We start from the raw sequence: 26624 nt of genomic DNA on the forward strand, positions 1-26624 counted from the left end.
TGTTGATGTTGTGTGTAAATATGTAATGAGAACAGGTATATATGTGTTATTGTTCTTTAAAAGTGCATTTCGGAGCATTTTTGAGCTACCGCTCAGCGGTTATTAATGGTAGATTTTTAACCTGTACTTGGCAGCCAGTTCTGAGCGACGACGACAGTATTAGCGTTCATGGTTTCTAGAGTTTTAAACGGAAGGCTGTAATGAATCCGAAGGTGCCACCTGTTCGGAGTTTTCTGTTTTGCAGCCAGGACTAACCGGAGTAGTCGATCCTGAACGTTTTTTGCGAGGTATATCAATTTCATCAAATGCTTCACGACTGCTATCTTCTTGTAACACTGTACCACGATGAGTAAAGCCCTCGGAGATGCTTTGATTCCTTATCATGCTTGATGTTCGAACTTTAAATATTTGTCCTCTTTCTCTAACATCCGTTTTGGAAGGAATGACCTCATCATCGGATTCACTTGAATTGTACACTACTTTATCACACGCATCACTGTCGTACTTGAGTTGATTCTTGACCGATAGCATATGGGCGAAGGACTTCTGCGGTTCTCTAGCATTCCAGTTCAATGTCCTTCTGATACTATCTATAAATTCTGTTGGTGAGGATTCTAATGTAGGAAGTGCATATGGACTTGCAGCTACTGAGATGTAGTCGCCTTTCAGTAGTTCAACTCTATTTTTGCCATCAAAAGCAGCCCATGCTGTTGCTCTGGAATTCATTGGGACCTTTACTTTTAAAGTCATACTATCAGGAAGTATGATAGGCCTGAAACTTAAAGTGTGTGGGCAGATTGGTGTTACCGCAATTGCATTCACGCTAGGATACATCAGCGATCCACCGGCGCTTAAAGAGTACGCCGTGGAACCTGTCGGAGTCGCAATAATAAGACCATCAGCCTGTGTAACCGTTAAAAGAGAGTTATCTCCATACAGTTCTAGCATCGACAGGAATGGGCTAGGTCCTCTATCAATTGCCAATTCGTTCAAAACATGATATGATGATATAAGTTCGTACTTCTTGGTATTCTTTTCTTTTCTTTCGGCAGAACTTTTGGAATTCCGACGGTAAACTTTACAATATAACCTCATCCGCATCCTAGTTCTTATTCTTGACTGTAACACCCTTGTGAGGTCTTCCTTGAAGTTTTCATACTTGAATATCGTTAGGAATCCTAGAGATCCAAGAGAAAATGACATTATTGGGGGCACTTCTCTCTGGAAGAGAGATGAAATAAACAGAACAGTGCCATCTCCACCCAACGTGACTACCAAATCAAAGAAATCCTTATGTTCATTCACTAATTCTGGCGTCCAGTACTTAATTTTATGATCCGCGCAGTTCGCGTCCTTTATTAACTCACTTGCATTAAAACGTTTGCTAGTCTTTAATTTTAAATCCACATAAACAGTAATTGTAGGAAAATTTACAAGAATCCATTCAACCATTTCCCTTGTTAAGTAAATCAAGGAAGTATCCTGTTTCTTCGTAACTATCATAAGATTTTCGACCTCTATATTAACTTTAGTATTAGAGATATTCTTCGAGAGCATTCTTACACCATGTGCAGTGGAGCTTAACTGTAAATGTGATTTGACCTTTCGAGCATCTTCATTGCTAGTTGATAGCCTTCCACCTAGCGGGTCACGAGAGGAACCTTCTTCATTCTTATTCGGTTCGCTTTGTGCAGGAATTGGAAGCGAAGCAGACTTTGAATCTAGCTTATCGCAAACTTCCTTAATATCCGAATCAATGCTACCACTCTTTTGGTCATTGACAGATCTTTTTCCTTTCTTATCGAATTTACTATCCAATTCATTATCCTTAGCTGTGCTTTCTTTCATTTTGTCTGCTCAATGTAATACAGGGCGGCTTATGCTATAACCAAGTGAAAAGAAGAACTTAATGTCGTATATATTCTGCTTAAGTAGTTAATAAGCCTATTCAACGTTCTGCTATGGAAAATCGCTGCTAGGACTAGTTGTTAATCTTTAAAAGTTACTTTTAAATAAATCATCGACACATATTTTTAGTAAAGGGCTGAGTAATGACGGGCTGTAATAAACGGCCCGTAATGTAAAATACAACGCAAAGCGTCATGCAGCAATTTTGTTTAAGCAATTCCATTATCTAGGAATGTAATTAGTTGATTATACCTTTGATTCCTTCATGACCTTGCACTCCAAGTTGTCGGCTTGGAGGACGGCTAAAGATGCGCCCAAGCACCATCCGAGCTCTTTACCCTTGATAGTAGCTGCAGTCTTCAACTCTCTATGAAGCGGAATATCGTACCCATTTTGTAGTAGTGAGAGTTGGTAAGTCAGGTCTAAGCACCAGTTAGGCTGCTTTGAGAGGCTTTCTAAGGCCCCTTCAATACCACCGAAATATGACGGCCAAGATTCCTTTCCCATACATACCATTCTGTTCACGTCTTTGAACTCTTGGAGGGAGAATGAGGAAGGTAGTCCAAGTGGGGCAGTTCTATCATAGAAGTATGAGAATACGTACAAATCTGATGTTGAGTGGAAGGAATGTACCAATGATGGCTGATGAATACCATTAAAGGAGCAAGGTAGAAGTTTACAGTCGGAATCCTTTTTTAGAATCTTGTCCGCCAATGCTCTGCATTGTGAATATGCAGGTTCAGGTGGAGCCTTGAAATTGACGGTGTAGGTTTTCGCGTTTACGGTGACCTTGGCCTTCTCGATCCTAGTTCCAGGTGCTAAACATGGTGAGACAATTTCGTGAACGGTATCGAGATTATCCTTGATGACCTTGTTCTTTATAGCATTTTCCACTACTTGGGAATTTATTTTATTCCTGGCTTCCATCTGACCGTACCCTAAATGCGAATATTGGTACAACGTGTATTTGTGAGATCCAAAGTCTAACTGGTATTTGTGATCACCTTCTAGCAATGGCTCATCTACTGGATAGTTAGGTTCAAACACAATCTGTGTCGAACCACCTCCCAAATCGAATATTGCTGCTGTATGGCTCTTTTCATCTGTACCAACGTTTCCGAGCAAATAATTGGTTGTGATCCAAGCATAGACGCCCTCTTCGTCGCCGCCCATAATACTAATACCATCACGCTCCACTACAGGAAAATCGAAATCTTTTTCCAAATGCGTACGGACAGCATTGAGGATTTTAGTGGACTTTTCTTCCCCTAATAGACGCAATCCAGCAGTAGCCTTAACAGCCACAGGTGAACAGTACCTTTTACTAGCTGGAATAAAATCAACTGCAACTTTTAGTAATGGGTCAAGTGAAGCCGCAGCACCTGCAGCATCTGTATCAAACGAAGAGAGACCTGGTTCTAACATTTTGAACTTTTCTTCGACAAGTGTAGGAGGCTGAGTACATACATCAAACTCGTAGACATGAATACGGGAACCAGTAGATCCAGCATCAATCATTATGATATACTTGTGGTCCTTGTCGCACTTTGCGTTCTTATTACTCTGTGATGAGCTGTTCGCCAAATCTTCCATCACAGCATTAGCCACATCCGGGTTGCCAGCTTGAGAGAGTTTGTCCTCAACATACCCTGGCTTATTGCTAATAGGTAATATCTTATAAGTATCTGAACCATAACTTGTAGCTTTAGGATCTTTAAATGGAATAGGACTTGCTGATAACTTTAACATAAGGATCAACATCAAAACCGTCAGAGCACCTATGACAAATCGGTAATTCCGAATAAAACCATGAGTAGAAATAGCCATGTCTATAAGGGTAAACGGCTTGTATTATATAGATATCTCGAGGATTATAGCACAGAAGATTTTATTATTGGTTTTAAGTTTCTGTTTTATATGTTTCAAAGATTTAAGATAATGCATCTTATTTTATAATATACAGATACTTAAATAAAAAAGCTACAGTTAATACAGATTTAGGGGCAAAGTTGCCGCATTCTATAGCTCTAAGACTATAAATGCCGATGGCTCACAGTGATCATTAATCTAACCTTTATACTCTATAACACTAGCCAAAATGAGCATCGTCTTGTGTGATATTTATAGAAGTAAATAATTCCACATATTACTTAAAGCTCATCTCATAACATTTAAGCGGTACTAAACAAACCTTTTGATGAGTAGAAACGTTGATAAAGCCAATTCAGTGCTTGTGAGGTATCAGGAGCTTCAAGCTGAGCAGGCAGGTGGCTATAAAGATTACTCTCGTTTTAAGAGGCCTACCAAGGTTAATAAAGTTACCAAATTAGATGAAGCTCAACGATGGAGAGCTGAAGTAGTTAAGGATATTGGTAATAAAATAACCCAAATACATGATCCTTCGCTTAACGATTTGCAAATAGAAGAGCTAAATGATGAGTTGAACAGATTATTCTATGAGAAGCTGCGATGGGAAACTCATATCCGTAAAGTTTTAAAAGGTCCCGATTATAGAAAGATGAAAAAAGGCCTGAATACGACAGGCGGTAGGATACTAAATGGAACACGTTATTTTGGCAGGGCTCTAGAACTTCCAGCTGTTCAAGAATTAATCAAGCAAGAAAAGGAACAGAAAAGAAAACAGTTGACCAAGGCGCAAAAGCACCAGCAGTTAATTGCAAACGTTAATCGATGGAAAAAGGAGCTAGGTACTAACTACTATGGAGAAGATATAACTGATGATATTCTTAACTATGAAGAATCAAGAGGGCAGGATTTGAAGCTTGATATTGCTTCTGCACCTAGCGATGACGTTCCGAAAGTGATTATTCCTCAGTTTGAAGATTTGCCCACAATGGCAGATGTTGAGCGCTGGTTGGTGGAAAAGAGGAAAAAAAGGTTACAGAAGCAGCTGGGCTTGTAGTTTTTGACTATGTATTATTTCAGTTTCATAATTGCATTTTTTTTGATTCAAGTAACAATCACTTCAATACCGCTGCAACCCTGAAAAGAAAGAGTATACTGCTACAGCTGCTCATAGCTTTGAATGGGTATAGATATGAAGATCTTACTAAGCATTATGGTTGGGTTTACCAGCAACTTCCACAATATCATTGTAAGTGTGAGGATGGTGCTTGAAATTTGCGGTCCACGGCTGTTGTGAGTGCTCAAGTGTTTTGCCCGAAGCTTCTATCGGGGGCCTTGGTGTTTGCTTCTGGCCTAAAGACTGAGTAGAGGCATTATTGGATTCATACCATATCCCAAAATTCGGTGAAAAGAACCTAGGTTCGGAAGATGATGGCAATTCAGCTACTGCAACAGGTAATAAACTCGAATTAGATCTTTCTCTTTGAATTCTCGGATTGGAAGGTGCACCAGTTGTACCAGTTAGACCAGGTACGCCAGTTGCAACAGGTGCAGCATTCAAATCATATCCAGGTTGCTGTAAAAGACTATTGTCAGCACTTGCTGCTCTGTGTATTTTCATTTGATCGAGAGATGAATCTTCGGGTTTCAAATTCGAGAGCTGCTGAACGGGAGATATTACCGACGATGATGACAGAGAAGTTGATGGACTAATATCAGTCACTTGCGGTACAACGAAGCGGGTCTGGGAGAAATTCTTTTTGCCGTTAATAGTTTGGTTGTAAATGAAACCATGATCATTGTGATGTGAGTCTTCATGAGTGGCTGTCTGCTTCCAATAGTTATCTAGTTCATCAGTGGTGAATGTTTTAAATGTTGAAACACCATTCTGGTAATCAGAGTCTGATATAATGCTTTGTAACCCTGACAATAAATGATTAGTATCATCTTGTTCGAACGCAGCATCTTCTTCGATAGAGTCCTGCTCAAACGCTGTCCATTGATGATTCCAGGAAGTATACTCAGAAGCAGCCGGCTGTGCAAAATGGTTGATTACAGGTTGTGTAGGAACCTGAGATAGTTTATCTGTCTCAGGGTATGTAGACGGGTCGTGTAATACAAGCTGAGGTGCAACAATCATTTGCATTGGGGTCTCTGGACTCGATGTGCGCTCCGCAATAGAAGTAGATAATGGATGGTATGGCTGAGCTGTCAAAGAGTTTCTATACTGTTTGTATCTCAAAATTGTGTTATCACGTAATGCTATTAGAAAACCTATACGTTCAGTAAACTGGGCTTTCTTGGATTCCCAGTCCGATTCAATTGTCCGGTCTTTTCCTAGTTCTTCTGCAAGAAAAATGGCCAATGGGGAATCTTGAGGTAATAGCTTAAGTGCTTTCTCTAACTCTTTAGTCAGATTACCAGCGAGGAAAAATTTCGAATCGCTGAGCCTCTTCATTAAGGGTATTGCTGACCCTTGATGCTCATCATTAATAGTCTTCCAAGCTTTCCGCGATGAGATTAGCTCCTTCGTACGGTGATCGATAGTTGCAATATCTTTCTGTATATTCCGTAGCCGCTCTTTTGAACTATTTATGCTTTCAGACAATTGCTCTCTGTCAGAAAGATAATTCCTTAGTAAGTTCCCAGAATCTAGTTTTTCCTGTAGCTCTAACTCCCATTGTTCCATCTCTGCTTTCATTCTTTTCAAGCGATTGGATACCGTTTCAATGTTTTTCATCAATTTATCCTTCTTTAGGTCGTTATTTACCTTATTGTTCTCCAAGGATTTTAACGTCGCCTTCAATGATTTACGGACTTCGCTTTCATCATTCCATCTGGATTTTAAGCTCTGAAGCTGTGACTGAAGTTCAGTTCTAGCGGTTTGCAGGTCAAGAGCAACATAATCCCGCTGTTTCAGTACGTCTTGTAGGTCATTCTGTGCATATGCAAAGATATCTTTTAAATCTTCAATGGTGAGCTCGTTTAGATCTTCTAATGTTGTGTATGACGAATATGCGGACGCGAGCCCTTTATTCAAAACTGATGTGCTAGACTTCAACTTTAAAGGCTCCCACTTAAATGAATCTCCTTTATTGGACGGTAGGCTACCGATAACAGGGTTTGTGTCCGTTCTGGAATCCAACTGCCGCAATTGTTCGATGCCACATTCCTGGACTGCCGGGAACTCTTCCGAGCAGGTCATAATATGCAAAGGTGGCAACTTATTAACAAAACCATCCTTTCTAACTGCAATAATGTCCACCGTATACCGATTTAGTGGCTTGAGATTTTTTATCGAGCAACATGTAAACAATGAACGGGGGCTATCTGGAAAGCTTCCGATTTTGCGTCCATTTAGGAACACTGTATAATGCGAGGTTATCGGGTTTTTATTATTTCGAAAAGATTCATTGTCCCATCGAATTGAAATGCTATTTGGAGTTATTCTATCAATCGTAACTTTAGTAATGCAGGACATATCAATATTTAGTGCTTCCACAAAGGCTGAAACCGGAATGCTCAATAGCTGGACAAGCCTATACAGCAGCCAGGTAATTGCTATTATGGTGATCACAGAGTAGACCGCCATTTGAGCACATATACCGGATCCTAATAAAACTGCTTGCTTTGGCGACTCGAGAGATGATTACTTTATATACAGTTCTTAGATAACTTTTAGTTTTTACAATATGAAAAATTTCACGGGACCGTTAAACTCTCGGACCTTCAGGAACTATTCCAAGAGCGTAGCTAGCTTCCAGCTCGCGATCTTTTAGACGTTACTTTACCTCGTGATAAGTTTAGCCAGCTCGTTCCGCTGTAACATTTAAATAACTAATCTTGTTTAGCATTCCTACCTTATATATATATATATATATATATATATATACCCTACATGTTTCATTAATCCTTTTATCACTTTAAAACGACATTGTCACCCCGGAGTTTTAGGTATTCCTGGTCAACTCCAGGGGTCATAGGCTTGATCACTAGAGAATACACCTCACTGTTTACAAATCGTAAACCATTGGTTGGAGACTTATAACGAGCCTTTAGCCCTGTTATATCGCAATAGTGCTTCGTTGGGTACTGTGAAGGTGGAGCTTGAACATTAAAATATGTCAATCGAGTTCTATTGTCCTTGGGACTTTCAGCAGGCCCTTTCGTGCCGGGCTCATTCGTTAATCTCTTCCACTCGTCTGTAAGCAACTGCCTGGTGGGTTTATGTCTGCGCACAGGCCTCTTCCATGCACGTGATTTCAGTTTCTTCCCCGAGATGTCGTTTTGCGCTGCAATTGTCCTAAGGTAGTCTATCTTGTTCTCCATCTCGTGCCCTTGTAACTTATGCCTCTATTGGGGTTGAACAGTTACGTCGTTGTTTCTGGTTTAGTCTTGTAACAACATTATACACTGCTGGATGAACGGCAGACTATCGCCACTGGCACGTGACCCCCGGCGGTTCCCGCTCAGAACATTTATGTAAGCTACCCTGCTTGTTGGGGCGGCGTTTTACCCAATTCCATCAAGTGCTTCCTGCAAAGAAGATTCACGAAAACATTTTTAGTAATAATGTTTCTTTTCGACTAAGACGGAACTCGGCCCACGAGGAGTTTGTCAGAAAAACCATAGCAATAGGCTTTTACATAAGAAAGATTATGTAATATATAAGTTTCGGTGTGCAGTAGTTAACACCAAACTCGAGAGAAAAGCACTACCATGCTCATCAGGAAGCGCAAAATGAGGAAGCGCAAATTATAGGATTATTATAAAATGGAACCCGGTCAGTCTACTCCAAAGAAAATAAAATTTTTTTTTTTACTACTAGACGCTAATACCTGTCTTTAATAAGAAAAGCACTTTTTCTTATACATTATCCTGCACTCACAGAAGCAAGAAACTATAGACTTAAAAATTATTACTGAAATGCAACTCCCAGAACCTTATACTTCCGCAGAAAATGATCTCCGCTCAGATACTTTCACCACTCCTACAAGGGAGATGATGGAAGCTGCAATGAGTGCTACTATTGGTGATGCTGTCTACCAAGAAGATGTCGATACTATGAAATTGGAGCAACACGTTGCCCATTTGTCTGGTATGGAAGCCGGTATGTTCTGCGTTTCAGGTACTATGTCGAATCAGATTGCTCTAAGAACTCATTTACACCAGCCTCCTTACTCCATCTTATGTGATTACAGAGCTCACGTGTACACTCACGAAGCTGCTGGTTTGGCTATCTTATCACAGGCCATGGTTACGCCTGTGGTTCCCTCAAATGGTAATTATTTGACCCTTGAAGACATTAAGGAGAACTATATTCCAGATGATGGTGATATTCACGGTGCTCCAACCAGAGTGATTTCGCTAGAAAATACCTTGCACGGTATAATTCACCCGCTTGAGGAATTAGTTCGTATTAGGGCTTGGTGTTTGGAAAACGGCCTAAAACTACACTGTGATGGTGCTAGACTTTGGAATGCCTCCTGTGAGTCCGGTGTGCCAATGAAGCAATACGGTGAGGTCTTCGACTCTATTTCTATTTGTCTGTCTAAGTCAATGGGTGCGCCAATGGGATCTATACTCGTTGGTTCTAATAAGTTCATTAAGAAGGCTAACCACTTCAGAAAGCAGCAAGGTGGTGGTATCAGACAGTCTGGTATGATGTGTCGTATGGCTATGGTTGCTATTGAGGGTGATTGGAAAGGAAAGATGAAGAGATCACACTCGATGGCCCATGATCTTGCGAAGTTCTGTGTGGAAAATGGCATTGAATTAGAATCCCCAGCAGAGACTAACTTTGTATTTTTGGATCTTAAAAAAGCTAAGATAAACCCTGATGTACTTGTTAAGAAGGGTTTGAAGCACGGTGTCAAGTTAATGGGTGGTAGAGTTTCATTCCACTACCAGGTTTCGGAACAATCGCTAGAAAAGATTAAGCGTGCCATTTTGGAGACTGCTAAATATGCTAAGGAACATCCTTTCGATAACAATGGGCCTACTAAAATCTACCGTAGTGAATCTGTTGACACTATTGAAGAGATTAAGACCTATAAGTATTAAGGGATTTTCACTTACATCATTACTACATTAGTAAAATTATTGGCATTTGGCATTGAGTAATTTAAGCATATATTTTTGGTCATTATTTCGGAGTATCTGGGGTTGGTTAGTTATATTTAATGGGTATTATGCATTGAGGACATAATATATGATAATTGGACACTTCAATCTCTGGTTTAAACCGTGTTTATGACATGAATTCAAATGGGATATTAGAGATTGTCTATTAATCTCTAGCACGTTTGAGGGTCATTGGGCTACAGATGCTCACCCTATTACAGAGGGACAAGTAACTGGAATTTACTTGCAGTTGACTAAGGTATGATTCTTTTGGTTCTGTGTATACTCTTCGAGTTTCTCTTAGGTCTTACATCGGGAGGTTTTTATTTTGGGACATTTTAGGCGTATTTATACTTATGGCCTACACTTCACTGGACATTAAGATTCAGTTGCAGCCATTTTTTTCCTCCACTAATCTATAATAAACATTAGGTTTAGTCCTATATATATTTTAACGTAAATTAGGGTTTCTATTACCTTGTGCTGGATTGATCCTGTAATTGCTTTCATGTCAGGCAGAACTAGTTATAGAGCTAGACTTATAATGATACCGTAGTTAAGAACCACGACTAAAACGATGTTTGCCCTCTAGGTTGGATCCACATGGTGGTATTTACTAATATTAAAATTTTAATTATCTACCATTACAAATAACTACGAAGCTAAAAACTAATTCTTGTCTAAAGGATAATTATATTATCCATAATGCAATATAAATCATGCATTGCTTGAATATAATAAAGTACCATATCACAACTAGGAAGTAGTATACGATTACTACAATATAAAATATATAGTATTGTCCTTCTATATCCGGTGAAATAACACCTGAGTGTATTTATCATGTATGGCATCAACTTATTGTAATCCCCAACGTTCTAGATTATAATTAAGACCTACATGCACATGTCTTGGGGTAAATGTGCGGCGGCATCTGCGGTCCTAATGCATTCCGCGGTCCGACGTAAGTCTCGTAGGCGCGAAATTTCGCGCAAACAGAACTCAGTTAATCAAGATACACTGCCTATGCCAGATACTAGTGCTTACAATATGGAATATATAAATAATATATATACTTGATACTTGAAACATATATATATGTGTGTGTATATATATATATTACGTTCGTTACTGTAAGACAAGTAAACCTATTGAAACATGGCCGTTTTAACACACTAAAAGCACCTGGTGGAAACTTCAATGGATTTAAAGGAAAGAAGGAAGAATATAGTCCGTAAACTGAGCGCAAGGTGTTTCTGTCTTGTCAATTAAGCCTTAATTAGGGAACGTACAACTTTCAAGAATACAGTGTCATTGTACATCAAGACACCGCATATATAGTCTTTATGCCTGGTGAAAAATGATATCTTGACATGTCATCTAATACATTAAAATGTCATGGAGGATTGAAAACACTCACAGATAAAATGTCTTCTACCAAAATCACTTTCATTAGTTTGATTGACCCACAGGATGGACCGCTAATAGTGTTTCCAACACTCCCAACTGTGGAAAATGAGCTTAAATCAAACGTAATGACAAATACATCATTGGACTGGTTTCAAAGTGACTTGTATAATGCTATGGGCGTACCTGGAATGAAGGATATCAAGCAATTATTTGAACTTGAAGGCTGGAAGGTTTATGGACAACTCGTTAAACAAACAGGAATGAAGTTTGTGCTTGGTTTTGACGCTGATGTACAGGATGATGAAGTAATAGCGTGGTTTGAAAAGATAAGAAAGTTAACGGTTAAGTGCAGGTGTAATCCGTTTGTTAACAGTCAGGATAACTTGGTCGATGTTTTAAAAAAAACATTCAAGAGAGAATTTGGTCATGATAGTAATAGTAAAGAAGGTAGTGTCTAAGGATTTGGGCTGGAATCGTTTCAGTCGAGTTTAAAAACTTGCTCGCACCAGTGTCTAACCACAATTTCGCCTTCCCAGTAACTAGGGTCATTGTGGCGAACGATTGCACAGGAATGTACGTTAGGGGTATCGCGAATGTATATTGGGAACTTTCTCCAGGAAAGTTTGTTCAAGGATTTTATTATCTCTATTTGTATTGGCCCGATGTTTATTTTGCAAGGACGTAATATTTCCTTGTCTTTGTCACCCAATGGCATTTCTTCTATGACGTTTGTCTCAAGCTCAGCTATCGTTGCTGGGAATAAATCACCAGTTTCTGATCCCTCCACCAAATTGGCGCCTAGTAAGTTCTTATGCTCAACAGCGTGCAACACGCTCTGGATTAAAGTGTCTGTTTGTTCATCTAACGACTGCGCTATCTGGTTTTCATAGTCCGTTGCTGCCGATGGTTTGTTATATAGACAGTTAATGTCATTTCTGAACAATGATTCATTATTGCAGACAGACACTGAGTAACTAGAATCGAAGTATTCTTTCATCAACTTGTTCGAATACCTCTTCAGAAACCTAGAAACTCTAATTGCAGAGTTAAACGAGTGAACGGTATTGGAAGCGAGCAAATAAACAATGTATAATGGCGTAAAAATCAACAAATTGATTAATACTGCGAACCAGCCGTAAACATCGGCCACGAAGGCGTGTAATAGCCTTTTACTCTCTTTTTCAGATGACAAGGTGGTATCGTTTAAATGGTTTCCAACATATGCAACTTTCACCTTGCTATTATTATCCACAACAGGCCCATATCCAGGTAGGAACTGGAGTCTAGATACCCCATTTTTAATGTTAATGTCGAAGAAAGGGTTATTGATTGAAATCCCCGATGTCCACCACGCAGTTCGATTGTCATTTATAATATTTGCATACAACGACCTGTGTTTGAATAACTCCAAGGCCCTGTAAAAGACAGAATCCTCCATACTCATAATATATACCAACGGCTTGCTACCAACCTGGCGGACCCTATCTTTCAAAAATAACTGCTGACCAGTATTCCCTGCAAGCATAGGGCACACATTATTGAATATTTTCGCCGTTATATTCGTTCCGGGCGCATATACACCTATGTGTGGTGAACAGAAAGTAGTGAAATTGATTAACTCAAGCTTGTAATTCTGAAATTTCTGTTTTGCATAAAGGATCCCGATCGCATACCGAGCTATAAGTCCTCCCATTGAATATCCCACCAAAGAGAACTTCGTGACAACGTCTGTCGGTACGCTGTTTAGAACGACAAGCCGCTCCTCGATCTCATCTGCCACCCTGTAACCACATATATCAATCCCATCATACGTTCGGTATCCCTGGTTTAACTGCGTGGAATAAATCTCAAGCCTTTCCTTACTGTTAACCGAGAGCTGCTTTAGCGCGTTCACTAAATAGTCCATATGGGAACTATTACCCCACAAACCATGAACAAGCACTATTAGATGAATCTTCCCCATAATTCTTATCTAAAGCACGCTTTGCAATATATCACTAACCTAGTAAAGCACTTGTGTAGTAGAATATAAAACCTCTTGTACGTGGTATTTTTGGTTATAACAAAAGAATTATTGCAATCCTTCACTCCCGTAGCGACCCTTGAAAATGTCCAAGAAGGCTGCAGCTAAAATCTAAAATAATAGATGATCAGTAAATGGGACTTATATGAAATTGCAAGTTAATGAAATCTTTTAACGCTTGCAAGACTATCTACGGTAAAACCGACTAACTATAAAATTGGTGTATGGGTGCTGTTACTAAAGCCAAAAGCACGGCAGTTCTGCTTTTTTGTGCGTAGCTGCTAGTTACTTTCTGCTCATTGCAGACTGCTGGTCGACAAAGCGTCTACCTTTGTCTTCCACTTGGTCCTTAACAAGCGGCGTTGATGGTTTTTGTGAAAACAAAAAAGATGCGCAAGCCGGGAATCGAACCCGGGGCCCAAGTATGGGAAACTTGGATTTTACCACTAAACCACTTGCGCGAAAACAATTCATCATAATAAAACTGAGAGGTAGTGTCAAGTTCGCTATTGTCCCAGAGAGTGACACTGACACCAGATATGCCGCACGAGCAATTAAAGTCGATTAATGATAGGCTATAAGAAATGAAGTGCAGTACATAACGCAAAAGAATTGATAGCAATTGTTGTCCCGGTTCTAACAAGGTTGTTAATTACGGTTACTTCAATATGGACGAACTCTAGCCGTGGGAATGTTCATTAGAATTGGTTGAATGTGTCGATGCCTGTGTGCCTAGCGCACTTAAAATATTCATGAATGAATCTAGTGCAGCTGCCGATGCATTATCAATCATATCTTTACCAAACCCGTAAAATGGAAATGGAAGCGCATTGGTCTGACGTAAAGTGCTGAATGAACCTATTCTTGCAGGAGGGATAACGTTGGATGCAAGATCACAGGAGCCCCAGTTTGGTTTCTTCTTTGGTCTGGGAATTGGCACAAACTCGCCACGCTTTCGAGCTTCTTCGAGCTCTTTCTTGGTCCTTCTTCGAGCTCTTCCATGATATACACATATTTCTTCAGCTTTCTGACAAGAATAGCAGGTGGGGATGGCCTTAGAGCATTTTTTCTTTAGTCTTCTGCATCGACTGCAGGAATAAGATGCATATTTAAGACCGTCGTTAAATTGAACGCTCGTTACGGTCCGCGCCTCAGACATCTTTGGTTGCATTGGTCTATGCAGTAATGCCGCAGCAGCTGCAAGTCCGCATGATTGAGTTTATATCTTTTTAAAGTTCATGACGCTGCAAATCATAGTTAGTTCTGTGGGGGTGGGTGAGGTGACACATGACAGTTTAATTTAGACAATCTGCTGCCAATATAATCAGTAACTAGCGCGGTGTAGAGGCTTATTACAAGTGAATTTCTTTAAATCGCTTATTTAACAGGAATAGGAACTACTAATCAGTACAGTTTTCTATTATTCTATCTTACAATGGTAAAACCATTTCAGCAGGCACCCGTTTGACAGATAAATAGGAAGACCTTGCTCTGAAGGTTTTATCCTATCCTAGTGAATTGTTTGATAAAGCTGATTTTGCAACATAAAAGTGCTCCGATTGAGAGATAGACGACAGCTTGTAGCTACATAGAATAATATAAAAAATATCTAATGACAGGCTAGAGACAAGTCGGCGATGTGAGTATGGGAGACTCTAGAGCCCCAGTGAAAATGCCCTAGGATCGCACCTGCTACAACACTCAACATAAGATAACCATTGTAAGTCATCATAACCAACATTAGTAAAAATGAGACTCCAACTTGCGCCCCGTACCAGAGTGATGTTGCGTAACGCGAAGATACGTTACTGGCGTTGTGGCGCTGGGTGTTGTAGATGTAGTATTTCATATATTCATATAGGTAGGCCCAAAGGGCTACACCGAGACATCCTATAAGTAGATCATTTTTACTTGAAAGGTGCCACCAGGGAAAAACGATACACAAGTTATCGTAACTCCAGGTGAAGGCTGAGTTCATGCCGCATGAATGGGCTTTTCCAGATGGGTGACCACTAGACATTGATTCAGAACAATGTAATTATATCTAATAACCTTAAAGGGAGCGAAATGCTAAAGGTGATGGAATCGTTGAAAGGAGATCTGCTACCTTTCTTTGATAGTTAATGCTAAACAACATATATCAAGTCAGATAAATTCGTTTCGTTACTTAATGGATTTTACTTAATAAACCTACTTTTATAGGTGCCGTATGTAGTGTCAAACTTACAACTTGTTACCGTTGTGGAACTTCTTACCGGCATAGATAGCCTTAGAACCCAACTCTTCTTCGATTCTCAACAATTGGTTCAACTTAGCCAATCTTTCCGATCTAGCAGGAGCACCGGTCTTAATTTGACCAGATCTCAAACCAACAACCAAGTCAGCAATGAAGGTGTCTTCGGTTTCACCAGATCTGTGGGAAACCATAACACCCCAAGTAGCATCGTAAGAGTCGTTAGCAGCTTGGATAGATTCGGACAAAGAACCGATTTGGTTGACCTTCAACAACAAAGCGTCAGCAGCCTTCTTTTCAATGGCAGCAGCGATTCTTGTTGGGTTAGTGACAGTCAAGTCATCAGCGACGATTTGAACACCAGCGTTCTTGTAGAAGTGAGACCAAGCACTCCAGTCATCTTCAGCGAATGGGTCTTCAATAGAGACAATTGGGTACTTTTGAACCAATCTAGCGTATAGGTCGGCCAATTGTTCACCGGTCAACCACTTAGAGGAGTCGGATTCTGGGTTCTTGAAGTCCAAGTCGTACTTACCGTCCTTGAAGAACTCGGAAGAAGCACAGTCCAAAGCAATGTCGATCTTGCCTTCGTAACCAGCAGCCTTGATAGCATCGACAATCAAGTCCAAAGCTTCTTCAGCGGTTTGAATGTTTGGAGCAACACCACCTTCGTCACCAACGTTACCAGCAGAAGCACCGTATCTCTTCTTGGTCAAAGACTTCAAGTTGTGGTAAACTTCGGAACCCATTCTCAAAGCCTCAGAGAAACTCTCAGCACCAGTTGGAGCAATCATGAATTCTTGTAGAGCCAAAGCACCACCAGCGTGAGAACCACCGTTCAAAACGTTCAAGAAAGGAACTGGCAAAACGAATGGCTCGGTAGAAGCACCGGACAACTCAGCCAAGTGTTGGTACAATGGAATGTTCTTCTCGGCAGCAGCAGCCTTAGCAACAGCCATGGAAACACCCAAGATGGCGTTAGCACCCAACTTGCTCTTGTTTGGAGTACCGTCTAGAGTCAACATCAACTCATCGACCTTCTTTTGGTCCTTGACATCAACGTTAGCAGAAATCAAAGCTGGAGCAATGATTTGGTTAACATTGTTAACGGCCTTGGTAACACCCTTACCTAACCACTTAGACTTGTCACCATCTCTCAATTCCAAAGCTTCGTGGACACCAGTGGAAGCTCCAGATGGAACAATGGATCTGAACAAACCCTTTTCGGTAGTAACTTCAACCTCAACAGTTGGGTTACCACGTGAGTCGTAAACTGATCTTGCGTAGATTTTAGAAATAGCCATGTCGTATATTTAATTAACTTGTAGATAACTGAGTTTAATCCCTGTCACTATGAAGTACTAAGAAAAAAATAAGAGAGAAAAAATTAAAACGCAAATTTATAATGCATCTAAGAGTATTAAATCTGCACATTCCATCAAAACTAACAATTCTACCTCTATTTATAAGTACTAGTAAAATTTTACCAACAAATTACTTATTTAACCCTCGGGTGAGTATTTTCCTACTGTTTCCTTACTATCCTGAAACTTTTTTTTTCTCGTTCCCTAAAAAATTTGTCAAAATATTGCCACATACCGCATAACCTTTACAATGTTTTAATGGGAGATCGCTTTTTTTCATCATAAGGGTGCCAGCCGCTGAGGGTTGGTGCGGTGTGTGGGTCCGGGGTTAAGGAAAAGGATCCCAAGGAAGCTAGCTTCCTTATTTTCTGGATCCCAGCTTCCGTTGTGGTGCTTGGAAGCTCGTTCCGAGTCTTCTAGGCTTGAACAAACGCGAGAAGACGCTCAACCAGCAGAAGAACACGAGGGGTTGTGTGGCCACGTTGGTTGTGATGGCGGATCCCTTCAACAAGTGCGCGCACGTGATCACGTAGTGATTCGGACACAGTAGAGATATAGCGAATATTTTCAGGCCTGTCTGGAACAGTCTCGGTTACGGTTGGGCGTAGAGCGGATATAAACTTGCAGAAGCGGTGAGTGATTTCAAGAATCTGCAGCACGAGACGATGTAGATGGGTGTCTGTTAGGAGATTTGAAGCCATTACACTAGCGAGATAGTCATGTAAGGCTAACTGTAGACGGGCAAAAGGTACGGGTTTTCCGTGAATGACAGAGGTGAGTCGGCGCCAGTCTGGGTCGATGACGTCGTAAGCGGTGTACTCGTATAGTGCCTTTAGTAGTTGTGCCAAGTAATTGTGTAGGACCCTGGCACGTTTCAGTGTGCCACGGATGGGGGATTGAGGCCTTGCGGGCCAGACTTTGTTTGTTTCGAACCAGGTATCCTCCAGAAGGTGGTTGTAGTATAGTAGTAGGAGTAGGTGGCGTTGTACTATTTGGTATTCTACAACGAACGGCTTGGATATGAGTGTATTTAGGGGGAACGGGATGATGATGTCGAATTGAAGATGGTGAATGCTGTGTAGTGGTTTTTTGGGTGTATTAGGGGAGGTCTGGCCGCTGGCGTCAGAGAGGGACCCTGCAGAATGGGGAGGAGCTTCAAGGTCGCGAAGCAGCATGTCCTTGAGACTTGTAAAGTTGCGCGCTTGGAAGAGTGAATTACGAGTTACGGCAGTGGACGATGCAAAGAGGGTGGGAGCGGGTATCGAGTTTGTTGGGAGAGCTGTTTCGGTTTCATCGTTTTCTTCGAACTGCATGATGACATCTGCCAAGGACATTGGGTCGAGCCTTAGGGTTGTGAGCTGTAGCACCAGATCCTGTCCAGTGGTGACACAGTAGCGCTGATATTGTTGCCATGTCCGTTGCAGCCTGAGCTCTATAGATTTAGATTTGCTTCTAGTAAGTTCTATCATTGACCGCCCAAAGAATTTATTTTGGAAGTCTTCATTGTTGTAAAGCATGAAGTGCCGGTGGAACTGGTACAATGCTTTCGGTAGCTGGTATCCGTCCTGGAAAAGCTCCCAGCACATGTTATTAGCGCGCTGGTACCATTTATCAAGATAGACAAGCAGCTGGGTTCCTTCTGGGATTTCCTTGACGACGCCCTCCTGTTCATCAACGTCAGGAAGAAGAGCCGTAGATCTACAGCACTGTTTAAAAAGGTTTAGCAACTTCCCGGTCATTAGCACTTTATACTGAAGCTGACGATCTTGGAACTGCTCCGTAAGTCCTTCTTTCCGTATGACATACTGCGTATCCCATAGCCGTTCGCTATTAATGGAATTCAGAGCAATATTGCCGTCTGTTGAGGTATTGCTGATCAGGAACTCCCCGTACGGGTCGTTCAGTTCGCCTTTGACCAGCCAGGCGTTAAGCATCTCGCAGTAGGGCTCTGAAACCTTCGTCCAAACATGCCGCAGAAACTGAAGGTTCCGGTGGTCCCCCCAGTTTTTTCTCAGCTTCTCAAGCAAGATCTGAAGCACTACTCCCCCCTTAGCCACAGGAGATACACGGGTATCGGTCACCAGCATCCCGTTGACGCTACTATCGTCGCTAGAGCCATTTTCTCCCCCCATCTTCAAGTCCTGCATAAAGTTGTCAAAATCTGCTTTGGCTAAGTCCATTTTGTCTCTGCGCTCCATCTCCTTCATAACATTTACGACCAGTTCGTATAGTAATCGAGCGCGGTACACGATCTCCTCATTCAACATTTGCTCCATGATCTGGATCCCAAAGCAAGTATCTTCGCGGAAAGATCGTTCCATTCGTCCAACAATAAATGGTAAATACTCATCCTGAATGAATTCACGTATAACTGAACATAGGCGATGGATTACTGTACCAAACTTGGTCAACTCAAACCGACTGATAAACTCACTTAGTATTACATATAACCGACCTGTCTTACTTATCCTCTTAGCCACACTCTTTAATGAAGGATCCATGTTTTTTGCAATTTTGAAATCGGGGCCAATAATATCATAAAGCATCGTGCCATTATCCCTCTTAGTAGGATCATAACTATTATTATACCTTATGTAGACTCCTTCGTAACCAACTAACACATGGAGTAGATCCCGTATGACAAGAGACTCCTGTACCGATTGATTGACTATTTGATCCAACGGATATGACTTCACTTTTAATTCTGTATGAGTGATCGGTTGATAGTTAGATAGTCTTGAGAAGAAGCTGTCATTATCGCCTCCATGTGGGAGTAAGCAAACTATATCGCGAGTATTCTTGGCTTCCATATTAATGCGCTCTCCGAAACTCTATGATTGGTATAAGAAAGCTATATGGCAACACCAATAATGTCTTCTATTGGAATCTCTAGTTTACCCGCTATAATACAAATCTCCAGTAGCTTACTATTTATAAACGACTTTCTTTCAAAAAATGAGCAAACCACCTACCTCAGTTTCTAATGACAATCCACTATAACACCAACAATTTTCTTTATCTGGTGATGACCTTCTTTAACTTGTATTTACATTCATCTCTTTGTTTATAGTTGATAGCCTTTAATTAAAATATACACACCCATACACCCCTTAAGTAAAGTAAATCTAGCAGTATTACGCTCTTTACAGCGATATTACTTTGGGTGGCAAACAACTAATAAATAAAGGATACAAGGGTTAGACCTCTCTGATTTTACAACTAAAGCTCAATAGTATCGAATTCATCGAGATGTTTCTAACTAGAAGTGAATATGACCGTGGTGTTAGCACATTTTCACCTGAAGGTAGGTTGTTCCAAGTGGAATATTCTTTAGAGGCTATTAAGTTAGGATCAACTGCTATAGGCATCGCAACAAATGAAGGTGTTGTATTAGGTGTAGAAAAACGTGTTAACTCTCCACTTTTGGAATCTGGTTCAATTGAAAAAATTGTTGAAGTTGATAGACATATTGGTTGTGCAATGAGTGGTCTTACAGCAGATGCACGTTCTATGATTGAACATGCTAGAGTATCGTCTGTTACGCATAATTTATACTACAATGAAGAAATAGGAGTTGAGTCTTTAACGCAATCCGTTTGCGATTTAGCATTAAGATTTGGTGAAGGAGCATCTGGAGAAGAAAGATTTATGTCTAGGCCATTCGGTGTTGCTTTGTTGATAGCAGGATATGATAAGGATGAGGGGTACCAGTTATATCATGCGGAACCTTCTGGAACATTTTATCGCTACAATGCAAAAGCAATTGGGTCTGGGTCAGAAGGTGCGCAATCTGAGCTTCAAAATGAATGGTACTCCTCATTAACTCTCAAAGAAGCAGAATTGCTGGTATTGAAGATTTTAAAGCAGGTAATGGAAGAAAAGCTAGATGAAAATAATGCCCAATTGAGTAGTGTTACGAAGGAGCATGGTTTCCGTATTTATCCTGAGTCGGAGACTGGTGAAATCATTAAGGAGTTAAAGGAAAGGGAAGCCCAGGAAAATACTGACAACCAAGACGTCGAGATGTCTGGATAATTCAGTGATGATTCTTTCAATTATATCAAGATTATCTTTCCGGTGATAATTCTGTGCACTGTAAACTAAATATCTTTTTATCCATATATCACATATATTACGTATCTATTAGTCTATTAGATGGGAGTATTCAGGAATCTCTCTTACCTTAGTGTTGAAAAACTTTTCGAGTCTATTAGCATACTTAAAATATGAGGTATTTTCACCGTTATACGACCTGCAATTGTTGAATATCAACCTTGCGTCGTAAATAAAATCCTCCATTTTTTCGTATCTGTTGTTCTCCAGTTTAATTTCCATGGTACTTAGGTCCATAGGTTCCTCTATGAATTCATAGTAATCAGGAACTTCTTCTTTATTAACAGGTTGTAAAAATGGCCAAGCAGCTGCGTGATTCTGCAATTCCGTAAGAACGTTTTGAATGGCAGCATAGTGAGGGCCTCGCTTTGGCCTTTGGGCTAATTCGTCCATCTCCGGAGTCCAACCAGCCTCACGGAGCCCTGGAACGCACATTGGGTCTATAGGTTTGATGTTGTCAAGGTCTTTAAACTTATCTAATCCAGGCCTTACAATATGACTCTGAGAGATCGTTCGTATCTTTCGCTGGATTGCCGCTTCTTGTAAAAGCAGGATTTTGGCCGCATCCAAATATCGTATCCTAGGAAGCATACTACACTGCATCAATGTACCTCCCTCGTAATCCTTTATATATCCCATCCATCTCCTCTTATCCAGCGTTATTTCCTTCGTAAAGCCTTGCTTCTTGAAGTATCCAATGGCATAGTTATCGGCGTACGTTAAAAAATATTGGATGTTGGATGTAGCCCGCACATAATCTTTCAAATGATTCATCAAGTGTGCACCATAACCACGCACTTGCTCAGTGGAACTGATCGCACAGAAAACAATTTCTGCAAATGAACCCTTTTCAAACGGCCTATAAGTTATACCACCCACTACCGTAAGTGGCTTCCGTATAACGGCCATTGATAAGTGTGATCTATCATATACCAACCTCGCAATATACTCCTTAGGCATTTTGGGTAGCTGTTTTTGAAAAATATTCTTCAATCCCGTTAGGACCATCATATTCTCCTTCGTATTATCATTATTAACAACTCGAAATTCGATTTTCGCTTCCTTTTCCTCTACAACACTTGGCCGCTCTTTGAACTTATATTCCACACCATCAAAAGTGAACTTAACAATTCCCTTTTCTTCATCATCCACTTCCTCATTAATTTTTTGAGTTGCGTCATCGGTTGCACTCTTATCATTACTTTCATTTTCTTTATTTATGACATCTTCATCATTTTCTTCATTTTCTTCTTCATAGTCGTCGTCATCATCCTCTTCGTCATCGTCATCATCATCATCATCATTATAATTTGAGATGCTAATCCTTTCCTTATCTTCAACAGGCTCTGTAATGTCTATATGGTCTGTTTGATCTTTTATTTCAGCTTTTACCTTTACCTTTTTCACATCCCCTTTCTGAGTGTTTTTTCTTCTCTTAAGAGGCATTTATAATCTACTCGTAACCTCAATTATACTATAATAGGCGACAGCTAGCGTCCTAAGCCTTTCTTATCAATTATTCTGAGTACACGATTAGTTAATGTGAGTATATATAATATTTATGTTTCGATGTTTATGTTAATTGTCGACCTAGTAGATTTCATTTTTAAACAAAATACGTATGTAGCGATATTTAAGTTAAATCAGTAAGATAAAAGCGTAAATCGGATCTACTGAATACCAAAGTTCAAGTCTTCCATCTCGTTTAGAATCTTCTCGGTATCCTGTTGGACTTGTGATAATCCACTTAGCCGCTCGATGAATTTGTAATCGTTCAATGCCTGCTTTAAAAATTGCCAGCCATCGCTGCGTAATGCATCAATGACATCTCTATTGCATCCAGCACAATGTTTATAGGCGGGTGTGTGAAGTTTTACAAGGTTATGCTTACTCAAAAACCCTCTTATTTGATGCGGTACTTCGCCTAATATGGATGTAGCGTTCGGTGCAGAATTATTTTTTTCTGGATGCTGTAGAACTGAGACTGCTAACTCTACAGCTTGAGCGGAAGCCATTAAAGCTACTCCTGGGCGAGTTACAGTGCACATTTCGTCCAACGTTCTGTCTGTAAGAGAATCACTAGGAGCTACAACGTCGTGGCAAAAGTAGCAGCCTAGTCTAGTGCCGTCAGACTGCTCATAATTGCCGTGGCGCATCACTAGGTAGGAATCGAAGCCTAGTGCGGCGTTTATGACCAATTTATCTGATATGTTTCCGAGCAGTGTAGGTAGCCAGCGTGTTTCACGAGAATCTGTTAAAAGAAATATAACATCATGTGTTGCGAACAAAGAAACCAATGTCTCATAATATTCGCGTTGCTTTGCTTCTTCGGTGACTTGATGGCCTATCATTGGTATCTCTAGGTTTATTCCTGATGCATTTACAGTTGGATAAATTGATTTAACAGCTTTCGCTGCGGTCTCTGCTTTGGAGAGACCGCGATCTTCAAAAGTGTATAGAGATTGCCGTGCGGGGTTCGAAACAGAAACGGTACCATTGTCCACAAATGTGATTGTTTGTACTCCCCAAGCCAGTAGTGATCTCGCGACATTACAACCCAAGGTTCCTGCGCCGAGTAATAATGCTTTAGAAGACTTGACAGATTGCAGGTCAAGGTCAGGCAACTGCCTCCACTTCATAAGCGACAAGTTTAGATCTAAGCTCTGTTCGGCCAAGTACGATGGATCAATGGAAGATCTCAAATCTGTAAATTTAGGCGTTAACTTGCCATTGACATTTCTTTCCCAGCCGCTGGTTTTTATTTCGCCATCATTCACATTGTCCCTAAACGAGACGTCAACTGAAAAGCTATTCTCATTCCTTAAAAGAATTACCTTGCAACCATCTTTTCCAGGGTTTTGAGACTTCCATAATGACAAAAAGTTCTTTAACAAACTGGTAGGACAATCAGCTATTTTACTAGTGTCTTTTACAACAAGTGTGTCGAAGAGCTTTAATTCGGACATGTATCCTTTCAAAACATTGCCCTCATTAGGGTCTAATATGCCACATAAAATGGAGTCATCCTCTAAGAATTCATGGAACGCGCTTTTATCCTCCAACTGTTCCTTTTTAATCATATTAAACTCAACAGACTGAAACGTTGGAACTGCAAACCAATAATAAAACTTATAGTTTTTTAAATCAGCATACGCGATAACAACAAAACCAACAGCGTCATCTAAGCAACCTTTTGATCCTGCTTCCATCAACGATAAAGCCTCATCTTGCAGAAATTTCTTCTTATCTAAGATTTTGAACTCTCCAAGGGTATTGAAGTTATGGAACCAACCGTGAAAACGAATTCCAGAACCCTCCAATCCAGCCTCATCTAATGTTCGGGAATTAAAAAAAAGATGTGCAACAGATGCACCCTTGGGTATTGTAGCAAGGTCCACTGTTGTATACAGTGGTATCTTCTCTGCATTAAGTTTCAACACGTTAAGCTTTAGATTAGCAAATTCCCTGAAAAATGAGGTATCGAAAAACGACTGAAAAGGCGGGGCAAATTTCAATCCAGCCTGATCCATTGTAATATCTAATATTCACTCCCTTGAGACGGAATTGTTGGTATGTAGCTGTGCGTTCGTTAAGTTAATTTTATTTAAGGGTTCAGGCAACGTATATTGACGTTACCCTGACTTCGATCTATAGTAACATCACTTAGAGTACATGCTTCTACTATACACTTATAATGCTTCTGATGTTTATTGTCGACCTAGGGTTGGAGATGTTAAGTATACGGTTTTGATCTATTTAGGAATATTATATGTTCTGTACTGTCTAAAATGAATAGCGTAGTTTAGATTCCAAAACTTGGATTTCAAAAGTTAAATTATAGCTGCTAAATAACAACTACTAGAATGCGTACGTATATCAACAAAACAACTTTGACTTGGTGTTAAGTATGTTAACGTTGTATAATAATTGAAGGATATATATGTTACATGGCATTAATTAGGGAGTCGTGATGGTGTTGAAAGTTACATAACTTCCTGCTCTTGATGTTCAGGCTCATCTAACGTCATTTCATCCAACTCATCCAATAATTCATCAATATCAATCTGTGGAGCATCTTCATCTTCACTTTCATCCATTGCACCATCTTCAACAGGCTTAGTACTCTTATATAGGTTCACAGCTTGTCTCATTTCTTGATCTTCTTCTAGTTCTTGCAAAAATAGTTCGTAATCTCTTTCTGCACGTTCCATATCTATCTTCTGTTGTCTGGAATAATCTTGAGAGGCTTCGATTTCCCTGTGTTCTCTTGCCATTCTCTTCAGCTTCCAGTTTCTGTTTTTCTTATTCTTTCTGAGGTATTGCTTCTTGACTAATACAACATCCGGGACACGATCAAAGTCCAAGGAATCAAATAGATCCGAGTTATAATTGGAATTCGCGATGTAATAACCCATAACGGTGTCACCTGGATGGCAAATACCACCCAAATGAGATCTCACATAGTAGATCTGGTCATTTACGCCCATGTCGCTAGCTCTTGCCACGGTAATGTCGGCTAACACCCATTTACCTTTAATATCGCCGGTTGGCTCAACATCTAAAACAACGAACTCAATCAACTGTCCTATAGCTGCCAGTGAGGAAAATGGGGTCCGCCAATATACTGAGGCAGTCATATCAGCTGTTTGCAAGGTTGTAGGATCCAAGAATTGCAGACTGTTACTGATCTTGGAACACAACAGGAATTGAGAAATGTTACCCATCGATTTGGCTAGTTTCTTCGGTAATACTACTAGGTCATCTCTACAGATAGGAACGATTTCAACAGAGTATGAGAATTTGTATGTAGAAGCACCAGTATGGGTATCCTGAGAAATCAATTCTTCAGATTTTTTGGTTTTTATTGGTACAACAGAATTTAAAAAGTCAATCATCTTAACCGCATGATTCTTTTGACTATAATAAAAGTCTAAACCGTCCTTAGATTCAGAAACAGAAATTGTGTCAACATGTGCATTATGCTTCAAAATCAGCTGCTCAAGATATAAGAACGTTCTCTTGTGAGCAACCTTTTGTCTAATTTGAATACTAGCCCTCCATGTATTCGTAGTATAGGACCTAGCACAGTCCGCACATTGCATCGCCACCACAATATATTCTACTTCAAGCGTCTGTTGAATGATCGTATTAGCCATAGCCTCACCCTGTACAGTAAGCTTCAGTTTTATACGCCTAGAGTGGGGTTCAGTCCAGATAAATGATGCGTCCACCAGTCTCAACTTATTTAACCCTTTTAAACGACGCAGACATAAAGCCAAAAGTTCTCTAGATTCTAATTCTGCTCTAATCCATTGACCAGGTGGTTGTAAAAACCTCTCACAGTTTCTACAAAATGAGATATTTGCTTCTCTTGGAATACCCTCAGTAATATCAACTGTCAACTTAATACAATCGTAACACATTACTAATCCAGATGATCCATCCATGGGGACACCACAGTTGCAGCACAGTACAGAGACTGCTTGCTGCTGCATACGAGTTTGATCCAATGGGGTATAATTCATCTTCAACTGACCTAATACAGTTAATGCACTTTATTCTTAATGTTACTAAGATTTACTAT

At 40.3% G+C, this 26624-nt stretch overlaps 16 protein-coding genes and 1 non-coding gene across 17 annotated transcripts; 4 read left to right on the plus strand and 13 right to left on the minus strand.

Annotated features, from left to right (window-relative positions):
- Positions 1-183: 183 nt before the first annotated feature.
- On the minus strand, positions 184-1848 carry YEF1 (NADH/NAD(+) kinase; the record flags this gene model as incomplete). The annotated part of the gene is made up of 1 exon (XM_018132555.1): positions 184-1848. The coding sequence occupies one exon, from the start codon at positions 1846-1848 to the stop codon at positions 184-186; it is 1665 nt and encodes a 554-aa protein (XP_017988164.1).
- Positions 1849-2154: 306 nt separating this feature from the next.
- Positions 2155-3735, minus strand: GDA1 (guanosine diphosphatase; the record flags this gene model as incomplete). Its single annotated transcript, XM_018132554.1, has 1 exon — positions 2155-3735. One exon carries the CDS (start codon positions 3733-3735, stop codon positions 2155-2157), a length of 1581 nt encoding a protein of 526 aa, XP_017988165.1.
- Positions 3736-4105: 370 nt separating this feature from the next.
- ISY1 (Isy1p) lies at positions 4106-4831 on the plus strand (the record flags this gene model as incomplete). Its single annotated transcript, XM_018132553.1, has 1 exon — positions 4106-4831. One exon carries the CDS (start codon positions 4106-4108, stop codon positions 4829-4831), a length of 726 nt encoding a protein of 241 aa, XP_017988166.1.
- Positions 4832-4978: 147 nt separating this feature from the next.
- On the minus strand, positions 4979-7366 carry GTA1 (Gta1p; the record flags this gene model as incomplete). The annotated part of the gene is made up of 1 exon (XM_018132552.1): positions 4979-7366. One exon carries the CDS (start codon positions 7364-7366, stop codon positions 4979-4981), a length of 2388 nt encoding a protein of 795 aa, XP_017988167.1.
- A 326-nt stretch (positions 7367-7692) lies between these two features.
- On the minus strand, positions 7693-8103 carry IES6 (Ies6p; the record flags this gene model as incomplete). Its single annotated transcript, XM_018132551.1, has 1 exon — positions 7693-8103. One exon carries the CDS (start codon positions 8101-8103, stop codon positions 7693-7695), a length of 411 nt encoding a protein of 136 aa, XP_017988168.1.
- Positions 8104-8700: 597 nt separating this feature from the next.
- GLY1 (threonine aldolase GLY1) lies at positions 8701-9837 on the plus strand (the record flags this gene model as incomplete). Its single annotated transcript, XM_018132550.1, has 1 exon — positions 8701-9837. The coding sequence occupies one exon, from the start codon at positions 8701-8703 to the stop codon at positions 9835-9837; it is 1137 nt and encodes a 378-aa protein (XP_017988169.1).
- Positions 9838-11270: 1433 nt separating this feature from the next.
- On the plus strand, positions 11271-11765 carry TCA17 (Tca17p; the record flags this gene model as incomplete). The annotated part of the gene is made up of 1 exon (XM_018132549.1): positions 11271-11765. The coding sequence occupies one exon, from the start codon at positions 11271-11273 to the stop codon at positions 11763-11765; it is 495 nt and encodes a 164-aa protein (XP_017988170.1).
- Positions 11766-11785: 20 nt separating this feature from the next.
- On the minus strand, positions 11786-13270 carry AW171_hschr53108 (lipase ROG1 family protein; the record flags this gene model as incomplete). Its single annotated transcript, XM_018132548.1, has 1 exon — positions 11786-13270. The coding sequence occupies one exon, from the start codon at positions 13268-13270 to the stop codon at positions 11786-11788; it is 1485 nt and encodes a 494-aa protein (XP_017988171.1).
- Positions 13271-13720: 450 nt separating this feature from the next.
- On the minus strand, positions 13721-13791 carry AW171_hschr53109. Its single transcript has one exon. It is a non-coding gene; the product is annotated as a tRNA-Gly (tRNA).
- A 218-nt stretch (positions 13792-14009) lies between these two features.
- On the minus strand, positions 14010-14501 carry STB5 (Stb5p; the record flags this gene model as incomplete). The annotated part of the gene is made up of 1 exon (XM_018132547.1): positions 14010-14501. One exon carries the CDS (start codon positions 14499-14501, stop codon positions 14010-14012), a length of 492 nt encoding a protein of 163 aa, XP_017988172.1.
- A 438-nt stretch (positions 14502-14939) lies between these two features.
- Positions 14940-15350, minus strand: CTR2 (low-affinity Cu transporter; the record flags this gene model as incomplete). Its single annotated transcript, XM_018132546.1, has 1 exon — positions 14940-15350. One exon carries the CDS (start codon positions 15348-15350, stop codon positions 14940-14942), a length of 411 nt encoding a protein of 136 aa, XP_017988173.1.
- Positions 15351-15553: 203 nt separating this feature from the next.
- Positions 15554-16867, minus strand: ENO2 (phosphopyruvate hydratase ENO2; the record flags this gene model as incomplete). The annotated part of the gene is made up of 1 exon (XM_018132545.1): positions 15554-16867. One exon carries the CDS (start codon positions 16865-16867, stop codon positions 15554-15556), a length of 1314 nt encoding a protein of 437 aa, XP_017988174.1.
- A 476-nt stretch (positions 16868-17343) lies between these two features.
- SPC97 (gamma-tubulin-complex subunit SPC97) lies at positions 17344-19737 on the minus strand (the record flags this gene model as incomplete). The annotated part of the gene is made up of 1 exon (XM_018132544.1): positions 17344-19737. The coding sequence occupies one exon, from the start codon at positions 19735-19737 to the stop codon at positions 17344-17346; it is 2394 nt and encodes a 797-aa protein (XP_017988175.1).
- Positions 19738-20176: 439 nt separating this feature from the next.
- PUP2 (proteasome core particle subunit alpha 5) lies at positions 20177-20962 on the plus strand (the record flags this gene model as incomplete). Its single annotated transcript, XM_018132543.1, has 1 exon — positions 20177-20962. One exon carries the CDS (start codon positions 20177-20179, stop codon positions 20960-20962), a length of 786 nt encoding a protein of 261 aa, XP_017988176.1.
- Positions 20963-21070: 108 nt separating this feature from the next.
- GCN5 (histone acetyltransferase GCN5) lies at positions 21071-22486 on the minus strand (the record flags this gene model as incomplete). Its single annotated transcript, XM_018132542.1, has 1 exon — positions 21071-22486. One exon carries the CDS (start codon positions 22484-22486, stop codon positions 21071-21073), a length of 1416 nt encoding a protein of 471 aa, XP_017988177.1.
- Positions 22487-22710: 224 nt separating this feature from the next.
- On the minus strand, positions 22711-24570 carry ATG7 (Atg7p; the record flags this gene model as incomplete). Its single annotated transcript, XM_018132541.1, has 1 exon — positions 22711-24570. The coding sequence occupies one exon, from the start codon at positions 24568-24570 to the stop codon at positions 22711-22713; it is 1860 nt and encodes a 619-aa protein (XP_017988178.1).
- Positions 24571-25023: 453 nt separating this feature from the next.
- On the minus strand, positions 25024-26565 carry NMD3 (ribosome-binding protein NMD3; the record flags this gene model as incomplete). Its single annotated transcript, XM_018132540.1, has 1 exon — positions 25024-26565. The coding sequence occupies one exon, from the start codon at positions 26563-26565 to the stop codon at positions 25024-25026; it is 1542 nt and encodes a 513-aa protein (XP_017988179.1).
- Positions 26566-26624: the final 59 nt, after the last annotated feature.

This window comes from Eremothecium sinecaudum, chromosome V, assembly GCF_001548555.1.
Source record: "Eremothecium sinecaudum strain ATCC 58844 chromosome V, complete sequence".
In the NCBI taxonomy this organism is placed as follows: Eukaryota; Fungi; Ascomycota; class Saccharomycetes; order Saccharomycetales; family Saccharomycetaceae; genus Eremothecium; species Eremothecium sinecaudum.